The sequence below is a fragment of the Toxorhynchites rutilus genome, chromosome 2, assembly GCF_029784135.1.
Source record: "Toxorhynchites rutilus septentrionalis strain SRP chromosome 2, ASM2978413v1, whole genome shotgun sequence".
Classification (NCBI taxonomy): domain Eukaryota; kingdom Metazoa; phylum Arthropoda; class Insecta; order Diptera; family Culicidae; genus Toxorhynchites; species Toxorhynchites rutilus.
Window position 1 is genome coordinate 123423099 of NC_073745.1, and position 16738 is coordinate 123439836.

At 37.2% G+C, this 16738-nt stretch overlaps 1 protein-coding gene and 2 long non-coding RNA genes across 3 annotated transcripts; all 3 read right to left on the reverse strand.

Annotated features, from left to right (window-relative positions):
- Window positions 1-6018: 6018 nt before the first annotated feature.
- Window positions 6019-7513, reverse strand: LOC129769108 (uncharacterized). Its single transcript, XR_008741815.1, has 3 exons — window positions 7409-7513; window positions 7260-7351; window positions 6019-7156 (listed from the first exon to the last, which is right to left on the reverse strand). It is a non-coding gene; the product is annotated as an uncharacterized LOC129769108 (long non-coding RNA).
- A 2430-nt stretch (window positions 7514-9943) lies between these two features.
- LOC129769828 (uncharacterized) lies at window positions 9944-11966 on the reverse strand. The gene is made up of 3 exons (XR_008741979.1): window positions 11865-11966; window positions 11654-11803; window positions 9944-11601 (listed from the first exon to the last, which is right to left on the reverse strand). It is a non-coding gene; the product is annotated as an uncharacterized LOC129769828 (long non-coding RNA).
- A 135-nt stretch (window positions 11967-12101) lies between these two features.
- Window positions 12102-16694, reverse strand: LOC129767401 (zinc finger protein 135-like). The gene is made up of 13 exons (XM_055768266.1): window positions 16527-16694; window positions 16029-16423; window positions 15827-15895; window positions 15686-15769; window positions 15546-15629; window positions 15407-15490; window positions 15267-15350; window positions 15129-15212; window positions 14989-15072; window positions 14849-14932; window positions 14706-14789; window positions 14563-14646; window positions 12102-14507 (listed from the first exon to the last, which is right to left on the reverse strand). The coding sequence occupies exons 1-13, from the start codon at window positions 16547-16549 to the stop codon at window positions 14419-14421; spliced, it is 1332 nt and encodes a 443-aa protein (XP_055624241.1). The 5' UTR covers window positions 16550-16694; the 3' UTR covers window positions 12102-14418.
- Window positions 16695-16738: the final 44 nt, after the last annotated feature.

Consider the following 16738-nt stretch of genomic DNA (forward strand, 5'->3'; position numbering starts at 1 on the left):
TTTTTAAGCCCAAAAGGCATTCTAGTGAATTCAAAATGCCCTTTGTCTGTAGAAAAAGCTGTTTTCTCGATATGTTTCGGGTCCATTGGAATTTGGTGGAATCCCGATTTTAAATCAAGAGTTGTGAAATATTCAGATTTTCCTAGGGAATCCAAAATTTCTTCAATTTGAGGCATAGGATATTTATCGTCTATAGTATGTTCGTTAAGCTTCCTATAATCGATTACGACTCGTACTTTTTTCTTTCCAGATGCGTCTGTTTTTTTTTGGGACCACCCATATGGGTGAGGAGTACGGACTTTTGGAAGGTCGAATTATTCCATTATCTAACATTTCTTGTATTTGTTCATGAACATCTAGTTTGAAATGATGTGGGTACCGATAATTTTTTGTGTAAATTGGCATATCGTTAGTGGTTAAAATTTTATGTTTAGTGGCTGATGTGGATGTGAGTTTTTCCCCCTTTTTAGATACAACTGCTTGATGTTGGTGAAGAATTTGAATTAATTTGGTTTTTTCTAATGATGAAAGATGATTTGTTCTAATGATGTCATTAATTTCATTTTCAGAAATACATTCTGAGTGTTTTATTAGGAAGGGAGAAATGGTTTCAAAATTGTTAACTGTTAATCCAATTTTCGGGATATTTATGGGGTTTCTACATGTGGAAATTACATTGACGGTTGTTTTATTATTTTCTGCTCTATAGAGTCCAGGATTAATAAAGATATTTTTGTAAAGTTTTTGATAAGAGGGGACAAGCCAATCACCGTTATTTGTGGTCTCAATTGTTACAAAATGATTGTAAAGTTGTTTGGTGGGGTAAAATTTGGCATATGAAAATTGTTTGTCTAATAGTGTTAGTGTTTCGTCTTCGTAATTGATGCGTGCTTTGAGTTCTGCCAATGTTTCCGATCCTATTAAGCCGTCGAAAAAGTTGTGAAATTTCAAGACGTAAAACGTGAAGGGTTTGAAAGCGCCGTTAAACAAAGCAATTTTTCCTTTTTCGGTTACACTGTTGGTTCCACACACGTTTTTTATTTTCGTATTTGGTACGGTGCTAGTTTTTCCCAAGATTCCTGGTGCAATAATATTTTTGTTTGCTCCAGAATCTATCAAAATATTTAGGGTTTGATTATTTTTAGGATGTTTAATTTTGAGATAGGGTAAGTAATTTAAGTTGGATTTAGATTTGTGTATCCCAAGTGAAAATTTAGATCAAGATCATCTTCAGATTCAGTGTCTGATTTTGCAATATCATCCTCAGGATCATCTTTGACTGTCTCATGGTTATTTATTGTTTTCCTATTTATTGTCAGACGGCTCTGTGTAGTAGTAGCGTCCATCGGTTCAATTTCATTTCGCTCTCTTTTTTGATCCAATTTGAAGGGTTTCTGATTTTTATTCAATTGAGGATTTTTACTGCTTGATTTGTTATCGAAATCTTTGTTCTTCTGATACTTTTTTGGAGAATAATCAAAAGTCATGTTTTGTGCTGTTATTTCTTTTGATTTGAATTTACATAGAAATGCATAGGCATCTTCTATATCTTTCGGCCTTGCGGCTTGAGCATAGCCAAAATATGGTTCGATTAGTCCGGCGATGAAAGCAGCCAAGGCGTCTTCTTCTATAAAATCGTTTATGACTTCCCAGTTGTTACGGTATTTTTCTGTTTGTTTCGCCAAGGTCTTAATATTTTGAATAATATTTTTTGATTTATTGTAGTATCTCGAAATACTCATATTTTCAGTCATTTTACATTGCCATAACTGGCATTTATACGTGGAAAGTTCTTGACGATCGCCGAGAGCATTTGTCAGAACTTCCGAAATTTGCTCAAAATTGTCTGGGTTACCGGCAAGACACATTATGTCTTTTGCTTTCCCTTGGATTTTATGTATTACTGCAGTGGTATACATTTTAAATTGCACTGGCGTAACGTGCTCTTTGAAAGCATTGAGTGTTTCCTGAGCAGTTGTTAGCCACGCATTCAATTGTTTCGAATTGCCGTCGAATGTTGGAATCATTTTGATTGGATCCGGAATTCTGCATAGCATCTCAAAACTGGTTGTTGGTTGGTGATATTCGTATATTACCGGTTGTGCAGTAGGTTGTTCTGCTGGCGTTGTTCCATTTAAATGCGATTCAATTTGCAGGAACATGGCGTCATGTTCCTTTTGTTTGGTGGAAAATGCGTCCATCATCTCCATCATTTTCTGGAGTTGCGCGCCGATTTGCTCCATATCTGAGCTTTCTTCAATTAATAAATTTTCCAATGAGGGGGGATTCTCAATTGGGATGTGTGCCAAGTCTCCTGAGTCAACGGATGAAATGGTTTCTTCTGAGTCCGAAGAGTCGCAATTGCTGTGATTAATGCTTTTCCACAAGCTGCGAGTTTTCTTCAGAGCACTTTTTGGTGTTTTTGGCATTAATGAAGCCTTGCACCGTTTACACAAATTTGTTAATTTTTAAGCACACACGTTCGCTTAGAACTCGTGTGGCTTCTGGAAGTGTGCTTCGCTTAGAATTCACAATTCCAGGTGGAGTAAAACTTCTCTTAGAACACTTTTACTCCACGCGGTAAGTAATAATTAAAATTGCGTCCGAGTCTCTCTCTTAGAACGGACTTCGATGCACAACAAAAAAAATCACTGACCGGGGCGAGTTTTATTTCACTTAGAATGTGGGGGCGTAGAAAGAAGAGAGAAAAAAAAACTTACCGTTTGCAATCGTGTGTGCGGGGTTCTTCGGTTCTTCCAGTGGTGGGGTGCGGTGTGCGGTGGAACCTCAACTCTTTCGTCACTTTGATAGCGGCGTCAGATGCTAGCACTTTCTACAGTTCGTATTAATGTTTCGCGGATTCACTCTAATCGGATTTACCAATCCTGATTATAACACTGTTTTTTCACACTCGTTACTATTCCACTCACTGAAACCGCACGGCTGCGCCAATCTTGTTGTGGCCTTCGACGTTCAGCTTTTAAAAAACGTTTATTATAATCAACATACAGTTTATTATCTAAATATCATTTATTAAGCAAACGTGGACGGTCACGGAAAGAATTTGAATGAGAACTGAACAGCGTCGTGGGTTCTGCTGCTGGTATATATCGATGAGTAATGCTGATGCAGCGGAACGATGGCTATTGGCTGGCCGCGATCGTACGATGTTTGGAATGTGCTGATCGTGGTCCTTTGGTGTGCATATCATAACGTGATTATATGTCTTCCTAAGAAGCGCTAATGTTATTATTTAGGTTGCATATACACCCATACTCCCACTGTCCATTCTCCCTTCCTTTCCTATTACACGAGCAGAACTTAGTACCCGTTGAGATAAGATCATTACAGGAGCTATTAATATAACAAGGAGGCACTCACTACCAAAGGATACCGTTGCTACATCAACTGGCGATGTAGTTGTTACGACCCACCACAGGCACTGTTCCAGACAAGGATAATACCGACGAGGCAACGAAGGAATGATTTTTTTTTTATATTGCACTGTAGTTTTAGCTAATTAGACTTAAGTTAATAATTATGTAGTTATAATATATTCAAATAGTTTTAAAATGTATTGCTTGATGGTGGCTCTTTATCCACTTGAGCCTAATTAAATCAATAAAGGAAAAAAAGGGGGAAGCAATGTAACCACACCAATACAACTCAATGTGGTTGTTTACTTTCACTATTGTATACAATTCGTACGACCACTTTTCTGCATCCGGTGTCACCGCCGCCTTACAGTTCACGGCGAAATAATGTTCAGAATGCCTTGGGACATTCGAACGTGAACATGAACGGGGAAATATTTTGACATCTATATTCACCACTGTTTTCACGTTCACGTTTCCCGAAGTTGGCGAACTATGGTGAATTTACCCACATCTCGATTCCACGGTGGAAATTTCGAATTGAAGTGAAATATTAAGTTAATAAATTTTTATCATAATGGATTGTGTTTAAATTTGTTTTTCAACTAGAAAATGTTTCTTCCTATCGTTTCTAGATGTTTTCCGCGCGTTTTATATTTGAACTGGTGAATTATTAACAAAAAGAGTTTGTTCACGTTCACGTTCACGGGAGCTCCAAACCAGTGTTGAAGTAGAGCTGCGGTGAACTTCAGTGATTTCTCACCAGTGATGATGATGATGATGTTGAATTAAAGAGACTTTAAACTTTTCAGTTCATTCGCCTCTTCTCACCAGTGAGAAATTCGCCAGCGTTTACATATGCTGAATTTATTCTAGTTATATATACCTCGAATAAGTATATCATATTTATTCTCACCCATTTACATTTTCACGCGAATAAATCCATCTATAGCTATAGATTTCCCTAATGTGAACGTGCCATAAGACATTGCCGAATGCGCTTTAAGTGCGATTCACATACAACATACACGTCACGTTCACGTCACGATACGTCAATGATTCTACCATGCAATTCTCATGAAAACATTCACATACACCAGCAACGTAACAACCCGTCAGCATACGTTCAACGAAAAGGACCGGCAGGGTTTGTAAAAAGGAATAATTGACGGAGACGGACGGCACGTTTGGTTTTGACGTAGGACTACGTCTTTCATTTCTATACCGGGGTGTAAAATAAACGAAAGCGTTACGCCGGAGACCGAGATTTTGAACGTTAATAACTCCTAAACAACCGAACGAAATGGTATGATAAACACTTTATTCGAAAGAAAAAATGTCTACGCGTTATATACTTGTTACTTTTTGATCCCAAAACTTGTTTCAATAGCCTTAAAATTGCTTTCAAAACAGGCACCAATCGGTATATAAGCGAGTGCCGCTCGGAAATCCACTCAGTTAAAACTGAACAGCGATTGAGGTACCATCGCAGGAGTGAATGGATGTTTCCCTAACACAGACTTCAAAACCATGGAGCCAGGGGAAACTGGCGTTGCAAAGTTGATGCAAGCAGCGGATACTTTCGTACTCGTTTGCGCTTTTGTAAATCGGAAAGTTCCCCTAACACAGACTTCAAAACCATGAAGCCAGGGGAAATCGGCGTTGCAAAATAGATGCAAGCTGCTGGTACTTTTGTACTCGTTTGCTCTTTTGCAAATTTAAATGTTTCCCTAACACAGACTTCAAAACCATGGAGACAAGGGAAATTTGCATTGCAAATGAGATGCAAGCTGCGAGTATTTTTATACTCGCTTGCGTTTTTGTAATCCGGAATGTGTTTTCCTAACACAGATTCCGAAACCAATAAGTTGGGAAAATCGGCATTCCAGATCTCAGCAATACTTTTTGTACCCCCATGCATTTTTACACTTCGGAATGCGTTTTGCTAACACGGTCTACAAAAGCAGGTACAAATGCAACGCTTTTACTCGGTTATTCAAGACTGCATGCCCCTTCATTTCGCCAGCTCACTGAACTTCTACGCATACCGTTTGATGATTAGGCAAAATGTTGATTACTATTTGCTGCTTTAACCACTACCATAATGCATGAATTGACCTGAGTTGGGATTTGTTTTCAATTGAATCCGTGAATTGTTTCATTCATTCACTGGTTTAATCTGTAATTTAATCAACAGCTTTGCGCAGCGGCGATATCGTATCCAATGAGGAACATTCAAAGTGCGATTATTGCTAACTGAAAAAACACAAATGATTACTAAGCCAACGGCAGTCCTACGTCAACCTTGCGGTTATATCACAGGTATAGCCCAAGATGTGTAGAATAAAGGTGTGACCGTGTCGTCAATAAGTGCGCGAGGGGAAACGGTATATATATACAGAGGACTGTGGAAAGGGATTTTACTGCAAATAGAGATGTCTAAATTTTTCGTTTATTCAATTGTCGATTAATCGTGGGGTCATTTTTAAATATTCGATTCATTCGAATAATTGTTTTTCAGTATTCGATTAACCGAGCGAATATTTATTTCTTGTAATCAAAAAGAACAGACATATTTGTAATAAAAAAGTATGATGTCATAATTTTAAAAGTTACATTAAATATAATTTTGAAATAAACATGGTGCAAAATAATTGTTTTTGAATGAAATGGTATTTTGGTATATTGATAAATTTACCATTTCATGATTTTTTGAGGACGATTGAAAAAAAAAGTACACAATGAGAATGATGCACAATATTATTATTGTACCAACATAAATTTTTTTCTGTTCAAAATTACCTGTTCTTTGAATGTTGAATGAAATAGCTGATTTGTTTGAATATTTCTGATTGGTCCTTATAGCTACTTGTTCAAAAGAGGTACATTTATAGAATCATTGACCACTAGTATGGTATATTTTCCTCGGCACTCTGAATTTGAATACTACTATTTTAGAACGGGATCTGAGACCACCTTCTTTAAGTCCGCATTTTACTCCTGCAGACCCTAAATTCTTCTTCCCAGTCTCCTCCACCACCAGGGAATCATTTTTATGGTTCAACCGTAAATGATTTAGCATATCCAAAGAATTTCGACGAAACACCATGACGGTTAACACTCCTATACTCGCGCATAGGTCTGAGAGACCAAGAAATCAATAATTCGTTCATTTCTCAGAAAACATCAACACTACGACATTGCGATTCTCTCTAACTTCGTCAGTCGTTGTTCATAATCGTTTAGCGTATCGTATAAGTTGGTACGAAGGGGACGTATGTCACTTTTTCACCCCCTTCGGTCTGAGACACCGACGCGCGTACAGGAGTAACTTTTTTGGACAAGTGACTTGTTTTTCCTATTTTAGAATATTGTTCAATGAAATGTATAAATTAATGTCAGTGGCGTGGGATATTTATTAAATATAATGCATAATATCATTTTCGGACTATTCTTATTTGATTTTAGTCCTTTTGTCACCGGATTGAATGGATTCATATATTATTCGTCGATATACTCGTCGTTAGATTCATACGTGCAAAAGTAAAGTACAAATGTTTGACATTCGTTTAGTTGTTCACTAAATATAATGGTTACGCATATACACAATTGTGAAATAAATGCACTTGCGGAAGAATTGTAAACTGTAAATTATAAATTAATCGGTGGCTTATGGTTATTTTTACAGTTACAGCTTCGGGTTTTTTTCTATGATATATGAGCTGAACAATATCGACGATAAAACAAATCGCAAGAAGTTCCTAGAAATCCATTTATATCATCTTTTTATGCCCCATCAAAAACATGCATTAGGTTTTTGTTAACCAAGAACACAGAAACAAAGAATATTAGATATAGGAAAACTTGAAATTCCAGAAACCTTACAATCGAATAAATAACCGACGTCTCTAACTGCAAAACGCGGGAAAAATACCTCCATCACCGACCGACACCGAAAGTCGATTTATTCTCTTGAGCTGAAACATATAAGATAGAGTATATTACAAACCTAACTTTAACCGTAAAAGACTTACCTTTCAACTTTTCAATGCTCTTATTACTACCAAAACAATACCACACACAAAGAGCAAAAAAAAAAGATATTGCAAAATATTGCAGATTGTTTACATACAAAATCCAAGATGGCTGAAAGGCCTTTCTCATAAGTCGCGCTACCGTATTGTATCTATCGTGGTTATACCCAAGATGTGTAGAATAAAGGTGTAACCGTGTGGTCAATAAGTGCGCGAGGGGAAACGGTATAAATATACAGAGGATTGTGGGAAGGGATTTGACTGCAAATAGAGATGTCTAAATTTTTCGTTTATTCGATTGTCGATTAATCGTGGGGTGATTTTTATAAATTCAATTGATTCGAATAATTGTCTTTCAGTATTCGATTAATCGAGCGAATATTTATTTCTTGTAATCAAAACAAACAGATATTTATGATAAAAAAATATGTCATAATTTTGAAGTTCATGATTTTTTGATGATGATTGAAAAAAGAGCACACCATGAAAATGATGCACAATACAGGGCGGACTCGATTATATACAGTTTCTGATTCCTTTTCACTGTATATAATCGAGTCAGAAAAAAGTTTTTAATCGGTTTTGTATGTTTTTTTCATTTCTTGAATATAAAAGAGGAATTTGATTTTTGATTCACCTTCTCAAAGTCAGAAAATACCTTTCTCGCATGAAAAAAAGACGGGTGGGTAATGTCGGGGACATAACCGGAGTGACGTAGGACTATACAAAGGGGACAGCTTTTGTTAAATATATATTTTATATATATTGTTTTATTTTCTTCTCCTACGTGAATACCTACCTATCTACCTGAAAAATGGATTAGTTTACTGTTTACTCTTTATGAACATGTTGATGATTCTGAAAAGAACGTTTGGTGTTGTCTTTTTGTTATCACTCGATATTCCTATCTTGTTCGGCTAAACCTTCCTGTTTAGCTATTGCGTTTGCCACTCGCCACAGCTTTCACAGTTGGAAAATTTCTTCCCATCCAGCTTGTGACATGTTGTTCAGTAAATTACATTTAATGCGACGTGCCGGAGAAACACTTTGCCACTCACTGAAACTAATTGTTGCCTTGATGAGCGCCGAACCGAAGCTGCTCTGTTCTTGATGCGGGTTTTCTGATTGTCGTGAGCAGCTTTGCAAGCCAACTCGAGCACTCCGACGGCCGAAACTCTATAATCGCTGTTAGGTATACTGGTGCTCCGGCACCAATCTGTTACCCTGTCTAGTTACCCTTGCGGAGCAATCAGTGAATGCGACCAACAGGGAACTGGAGACCTGTACGGTTCGAGTGAGACTTTGCCTTTCCCTTAACTTGTCCTCCTTTGTTACGTCCACGATGCCGATGCCGTACAACCACACGGGTTTACGGTTTGAAAGAAAATAAGGTATTTTTTTGGGGTCAGCGTGTTTTATACTCTAGCGGTACACACTCACAGGATAGAACGAAAACGGCAGACTCAGCCAGAGGGGCGAGTCCAACGAGACGAACGAATGAGCGTTAAAAGGGAGCGATGGCAAAAAAATACATTCATTACGATTTGTTCGCTCGTTGGATTCACATGCAGGCTAAAAAGGGTCCTTTTCAGGATCACAAAATTATCTTCAATCTAAAGAGTTTATTGTTTTGTTATCACTCGATATCCCCATCTTGTTCGGCTAAACCTTTCTGTTTAGCGATTGCATTTGCCACTCGTCACAGCTTTCACAGTTGGAAAATTTCTTCCCATCCAGCTTGTGACATATTTTACAGTAAATTACATTCAATGCGACGTGCCGAAGCGCTACTCAGTGTCGCATTGGAGGCGATTTTAACCTGTAATTGAACATTTGCGATGACAGTGGTACAGTGTCGACTTTCAATGTGGGGTCATAATTTGGACTCTATGTTTACAAAAATGACCAACTAAATATGTCGCATTACATGTCCGTCCAATTAGCTAAATGTCGAACTAATAGTAAATTACTGTATTTTCAATCTGGAAACAATTTAAGAATTGATGAAAATTGAATAATCAGGAAAGTCCCCAACAATCAATAAGCTCAGAACAACTGCCAAATTCACATACTCATCAGATCCTGGCAAACAAATTATGAGAAAATCAATTTGTGTTTTATTATTATTTTGGATAATGTTTTAGAGAGCATTGAACTGTATTTCCTAAACTCTTTTTTGGAAGGTTTAATGGCCCTGAAAAGCGCCTTGTTTTATGGAATGGTTCCAATTTAGAAAACTTAGTACTCGTGGTTGTGAAAAAAACCATTTCGAACGCCCTTGATGTCGCCTTGTTCTGGATTTGCCACCAAAGCAGTTTGTATAAAGAACAAACTTTTTTCTTCTGCTACCTGATGCCGTTTTGCGATTGCGTTTGCCACTCGCCACTCGCTGCAACTGCCTGTTGTCTTGATGTCCACCGAACCGAATGTGTTCTGTTCCGAATGCGGGTTTTCTTATCGTCGCGAGCAGCTTTGCCAGCCAACTCGATCACTTCGGCGGCCGAAACTATATAACGCCGGCTAGGTGGACTGGTGCACTGGTACTAACGCGCTCGGCCTAGCTACCCTTGCGGGGAACTTCAGATCAACACGGTTCGAGCGGGATTTTGCCTTTCCCTTCACTTTTCCTCCTTTACCATGTCCAGTCATGGCTGCTTGTGTTGGTTTGTTGATGTGTTGTAATGCGAACCGATGTGGTGTACGGTTTGAATGAGAATGAGAATGATCGTTACGGCAGCGGAGCGGGAATTTTTAAGCTGACTGTCTGGCTCGAGAATTACGCATTTGTGAGACTGCGACCAATGTTTCGTTTTTCTTTTTTCTTTCCAATCGTGCTTCATTCTATTTCGCTGCTGCTCTGGTTGCCCCGTTTTGGTCGGTACGATTTGAGGAGCACAAAATGGACCAATCAAAAATGGGCACATAGTGCATTTTGACAATGCTTGATATTTCACAATTATTCAATTATTTATCTCAAGAAAAATGAAATGTTATTCGTTATGATAGATGCGTAGATATATTTCCTATCAATTGATGCAAAAACCTTTGCGATCTATTGAGAAATGCTCGAGTTATAAGCGTTCCAAATCTTGCATTTTTTCCTACTTGTTCAGTGCCTAGATTTCCATTTCACCCCCTATATCTTCCGGTTAGACGTAGTCCTACGTCAAAATAAATTTATCCAGATTCTTTCAGGAGGCAATAGACGATCATATTTGATGAATAAAAATCCTTCTACGCATATGTTCGAATTCCAACAATGTTATATGTTATAGAACTATTTTTTTTTGTTTCGGACGTGTTGCCTCAAACTGGCTCTACTTTAAAAACTACGCTACGAAAGACGATTCTGTTGCTTTCATTTGAAATATGAGAAAATTTTGTACAGGATATAGTAGTGGAACATCTAAATTAGTGGATTTTAACATTTTGGAAGTGGAAAACTTGAAAGTTAATAATATTTAATGTGTTATTATTAATTTTATCCTGAAAATTTATATTCAACTAGATCATTTCTATCAATTAAATTAAAGCTCTCTAACCGCTCTAAAATTTGTTTTTTGACACCCAACTTCTGCTTTTTTAATTTGGCTGCAATAACGATATAACGATATAACTGGTAAAAACTCAAGCAAAATCTTCAAAAATGACGATTTTCACCCCACTGTACATGTAATAGCCACTTAAATTTCACCTTATCGTTAAAAGGTTACCTTCCTTCTTGAAATAAGTCATTCTTAAAATATAAAAAAAATATTTTTTTCCAAACTGTATATAATCGAGTTCAAAATTGTATATAATCGAATCACATATTATCGAGTCTGTCGATATTAGTCGAGTCCGACATGCATTTTTTTTGCACCAACCAAAATTTTGGCTGTTCAAAATTATCTTTTCTTCGAATGTTGTTTGTTGAAATAGCTGATTTGTTTGAATATCTCTGCTTGGTCATAGAATCATTGATCACAAGTATGGTATATTTTCCTCGGCGCTCTGAATTTGAATACTACTATTTTAGAACGGGAGCTGAGACCACCATCTTCAAGTCCGCATTTTACTCCTGCAGACCCTGAATTCTTCTTCCCAGTCTCCTCCACCACCTAGGAATCAAGCTTCTACCGTAAATGATTTAGCATATTCTATGAATTTCGACGAAACACCATGACGGTTAAACAAATTTTGCACTGTATTTTCTGAAAAAAAATTAATCGCGATTACTTTGATAATTATTCGATGTATTCATACCTTGATTTTTCATTATTCGATATAAAATTACTGATACAGATATTCGATTATTTGAATTAATCGAACGATTAACCGACATCTCTAGCTGCAAAACGCGGGTGAAATATCTCCATCACCAACCGACACCGAGAGTCGATTTATTCTCTTGAGCTGGAACATATAATACGATAGAGTATATTACCAAACCTAACTATAACCGTAAAAGACTTACCTTTCAACTTTTCAATGCTCTTATTGCCACCAAAACAATTCCACACACAAAGAACAAAAAAAATATTGCAAAATATTGCAGATTGTTAACATACAAAATCCAAGATGGCTGAAAGGCCTTTTTCATAAGTTGCGGTACCGTATTGTATCTATCGTGGTTATACCCACGATAAATACAATACGGTAGCGCGACTTATGAGAAAGGCCTTTCAGCCATCTTGGATTTTGTATGTTAACAATCTGCAATATTTTGCAATATTTTTTTTTTTTTGCTTCTTGTGTATGGAATTGTTTTGGTGGCAATAAGAGCATTGAAAAGTTGAAAGGTAAGTCTTTCACGGTTATGGTTAGGTTTGTAATATACTCTATCTTATTATATGTTTCAGCTCAAGAGAATAAATCGACTCTCGGTGTCGGTCGGTGATGGAGATATTTTTCCCGCGTTTTGCAATTAGAGACGTCGGTTGATTGTTGATCGAATATCTGAAATTTTAATCGAGTAATTTTGTATTAAATAATGAAAAATCTAAATATGAATACATCGAATAATAATTAAAGTAATCGCTATTAATAAAAAAGAGAATATTTTTTTCAAAAAATACAGTGCTAAATTTGTTTAACCGTCGGTATTTCGTCGAAATTCATCGAATATGCTAAACCATTTACGGTTGAAGCATAAAAATGGGAAGAATTCAGGGTCTGCAGGAGTAACATGCGGACTTGAAGAAGGAGGTCTCAACTCCCGTTCTAAAATAGTAGTATTCAAACTTCGGGTGCCAAGGAAAATATACCATACTAGTGGTCAATGGTTCTATAAATATACTTCATTAGAACTAGTAGTTATAGGGAAAAAGCAGAAAAATACACACAAATCAGCTATTTCAACAACATTCGAAGAATAGGTAATTTTGAACAGTAAACATTTTATGTTGGTACAATAAAAATATTATGGATCATTTTCATGGTGTGCTCTTTTTTCAATCGTCCTTCAAAAATCATGAAATGGCAAATTTATTAATATACTGAAATACCATTTCATTCAAGACCCATTATTCTGTACCATGTTTATTTCAAAATTCTATTTAATGTAACTTAAAATTATGACATCATTTTTTTTATTATAAATGACTGTTCGTTTTGATTACAAGAAATAAACATTCGCTCGATTAATCGAATACTGAAAGACATTTAAAAATTTAAATTTAAAAATGACCCCACGATTAATCGAATAAACGAAAAATTTAGACATCTCTATTTGCAGTCAAATCCCTTCCCACAATCCTCTGTATAGTTATACCGTTTCCCCTCGCGCACTTATTGACGACCCAGTCACACCTTTATTCCACACATCTTGGGTATAACCAGCCGGGTGACGTCTTTAGAGAACCCCCATTGAACTGACAGGAGCCAACATATCGGGTATCCCACTGACATTTTCCCTTTGTTTTCTTATGAATTGGGTATCCCACTGACAGTTCTGCTTAAGATTTTGCTAACGATCCTAGCATCAATCATAGCACCCGGCTGGGTATAACCCATCCATAGTTTTTGTCTGGGCTTTGTGTCTCGGCTTTTGTTTTGATTTGGTTGTACAGTAATTTACATCTACATCGACATTAAGCTAATTGAACAGATCTGTGATGCAACACGTTGAATTAGACATTTTTACCTCTAGTTGGACATTTTTGTAAACATTGAGTTCGAGGCCCAAATTATGGCCCCACATTGAAAGTCGCCACCAGTCGCAAATGTCCAATTACTGGTCAAAACCGACTCCAATGCGACACTGAGTGGTGCCTCAGCGTATCGCTTTATTAGTAACTTACTGTACTTTTTATGCCAACATATCTCTTAGCTCCAAATTTCGGAGTGAAAATCATTCGCGACTAGTTGAAAGAATTATTCTATTTATTATTATTGTTGCATAAGGGTCGGACTACGGGGTTTAAGCATTTGAATAATTAAATTCAATGATTCTCATTGAATTTTTCAAAATTTAAGGCTGATTTAGACGATGCCAGTCAGCGCTCTAGTTGAAGTATCCAGTGAATAGAGAACAGGCACTCTGTTCAAGTTAGAGGCCAATTACTTGTTCGATACTGGTACAAGTAACTTGAACAGAGTGTCTGTTCTCTGTTCACTGGATACTTCAACTAGAGCGCTGACTGGCATCGTCTAAATCAGCCTTTAGAACTGATTCTAGGCATGCTGATTTGAAAGAGGGCATTGCAATTTAAAATTGTTGTAGGTTGCGACACCATGAATAAAATTAAATAAATCATTTTGGCATCTGACGTGACGGTGCTGGTGGAAGCATTGACTGCATGTGTGAATTGGTGGAGACGTTGACGGAACGTAGACGTTCTTCTCCGTAACGTGCTATGTGAATCGCACATTAGTGTCATACCATCTGTTGGAAATACTAGCTTCTGTGTATCTGCAGCTATTTGGGTTCCTTGAACGTTTTGAAACAATGTGGACAGAACTGATGCCGTTCAACTCGAATGAATGGAATGGAATTTCCTGAATGTGTCATTGTACTCAAATAGTCTATATCAACAACTATGATTTCTAATGTGCCTTCGGCACGATGAAGAACTATTGAACGTTTTGGGACACCGTGAACAAGAATAGGGACGGTCACCTGCAAATGAATGATTCTGCTGAATGGTTCATCATAGGAATATATTTTTACCAACCCGTATGAGTTTTAATATGCGCTTGGAGCGCTGAGGAACTCATAAACGCTTTTGGACACTGTGAACAAGAATAGGGACGTTCACCTGCAAAGAAATGACTACTGAATGGTTTATATATGATAGTTTAGATATGGTTTACCAACCCGTATGAGTTCGAATATGTGTTTTCAGATTTGAAGATTGTTTAAAAGTCCTTGGACAATGTGGACAAGAATAGGGACGTTCATCTGCAAAGGAATGACTCTGCTGAATGATAGTTCATTATTGTAAAACATTCTCTACCAACCATTATGAGTTTTAATGTGCGCCTGAAGCGTAAAACGGGTTTTAAACGCATTTGGACAGTGTGGACAAGAATAGGGACGTTCATCTGCAAATGAATGATTTTGCTGGAAGGATCATTGTTGTAAAACATGATACACCAACCCCTATGAGTTCTAATGTGCTTTCGGAGCGATGAATAGTTCATAAAAGCTTTCGGGCACTGCGGACAAGAAGCGAGACGTTCACCTGCAACGAAATAACTCTACTGAATGACTCATTGTAGTAAGACATGTTCTACCAACCGGTATGAGCTCGAATGTGTTGATTGAGATTTGAAGTTTGATTAAAAGTCTTCGGGCAATGTGGACAGGAATAGGGACGTTCATCTGCAAAGGAATGACACTGCTGGATGGTACACTGTAGTAAAAAGTTTTACCAACCCGTATGAGTTCGTTTGTGCTCTAGGAGGGACGAAGAACTTATATACGCTTTTGAACACTGCGAACAAGAAAAGAGACGTTCACCTGCAAAGAAATAATTCTACTGAATGATTTATTGTAATAAGATATGTTTTACCAACCCGTATGAGTTCGAATGTGTTGTTTGAGATTTGAAGCTTTCTTAAAAGCCATCGGACAGTGTGGACAAGAATAGGGACGTTCACCTGCAAATGAATGGTTCTGTTGAATAGTACATTGTAGCAAAATCTTTTTACCAACCCGTATGAATTCTAATGTGCTCTTGGAGCGCTGACGAATTTTTAAACGCTTTTGGACACTGCGAACAATGAAAAGGACGTTCACCTGCATAGAAATAAATCTACTAAAAGGTATATTGTAATAAGGCATGTTTTACAAACCCGTATGAGTCCGAATGTGTTTTTTGAGATTTGAAGCTTTATTAAAAGCTTTCAGACATTGTGGACAAGAATAGGTACGTTCACCTGTAGAGGATTAAGTCTGGAAGGATGGTTCATTATTGCAAAATATTATCTACCAACCATTATGAATTTTAATGTGCGCTTGAAGCGTGAAACGGGTTTTAAACGCATCCGGACAGGGAAGTTCATCTGCAAAAAAATAATTCTGCTAAATTGTTTATTGAATAGATTTCATGAAATTTGTGTTCAAATTTTGAGCAAAATAATTTTTCATATTGTAAAGGTTTCTTTTTAAAATAAATTATCAGCATAACATTCTCACCCGTGTGTAACCGTATGTGGTCTTTCATCCGTCCTTTGACGGCGAAGTCTTCATTTTGTTCCTTGGTTTGCGTTCCGACTTCCTGTTCAATTGGATCAGTATTAAAAATGTTACCATTATCCAAGAGCTTGTGGTCATCAATCATTAACTCTGGCTCCATCTTAATGGTAGTCGGTTCGACGCTGGGCACAATTAGGAAGCAGCTGTCGGGAATGTTGTGGACGGCTTTGAGCTCTTGGTGACATTTGTCGCACGTTGGATAACTGCTTAACTGAGTAGTGAAACTACTAAATTTCTGTAGGATGGTTTTTAACATCTGCTCTTGATGGTGAGTAGGGACAAGCGCGTGGCGAAATTCCTCGTTGCACGTGTTAGAGCAAAAGCTACATTGGTCACTGTTCAAATGGAATATGATGGAATATCGGTGTTATTCACGATAATTAAATAAAACGGCTGGAAGGATGCGGTTTCCTTGTTATTTTTTTCCAATAAACTTACAGATTGTAGCTAACAAACGCCATCTCACTTTCCCAGCGATATTTTATTTATCCGAAAGAATTCAAAGTTCAAAACAATTCAATTAAAAACAAGAAATGCCAAAACTTTCTTTATATTTCAGGAGTAAACAAAACCCTGAAACACAAAACCTAAACAAAATAGAGCAAAACAAATTATCTGCGATCAACGTACTTAGCCAGTACTAGGTATGC

What these genes read in the sequence shown, in the direction of transcription:
- LOC129767401 (XM_055768266.1), bottom strand. Translation starts at nt 16,549, where the DNA reads ATGGCGTTTGTTAGCTACAATCT. An exon ending in CCACATACGGTTACACACGG is followed by an intron (nt 15,896 to 16,028) that starts GTGAGAATGTTA and finishes ATTTTTTTGCAG; the next exon opens with ATGAACTTCCCTGTCCGGAT. An exon ending in ACACATTCGAGCTCATACCG is followed by an intron (nt 15,073 to 15,128) that starts GTTGGTAGAACA and finishes ATTTCGTTGCAG; the next exon opens with GTGAACGTCTCGCTTCTTGT.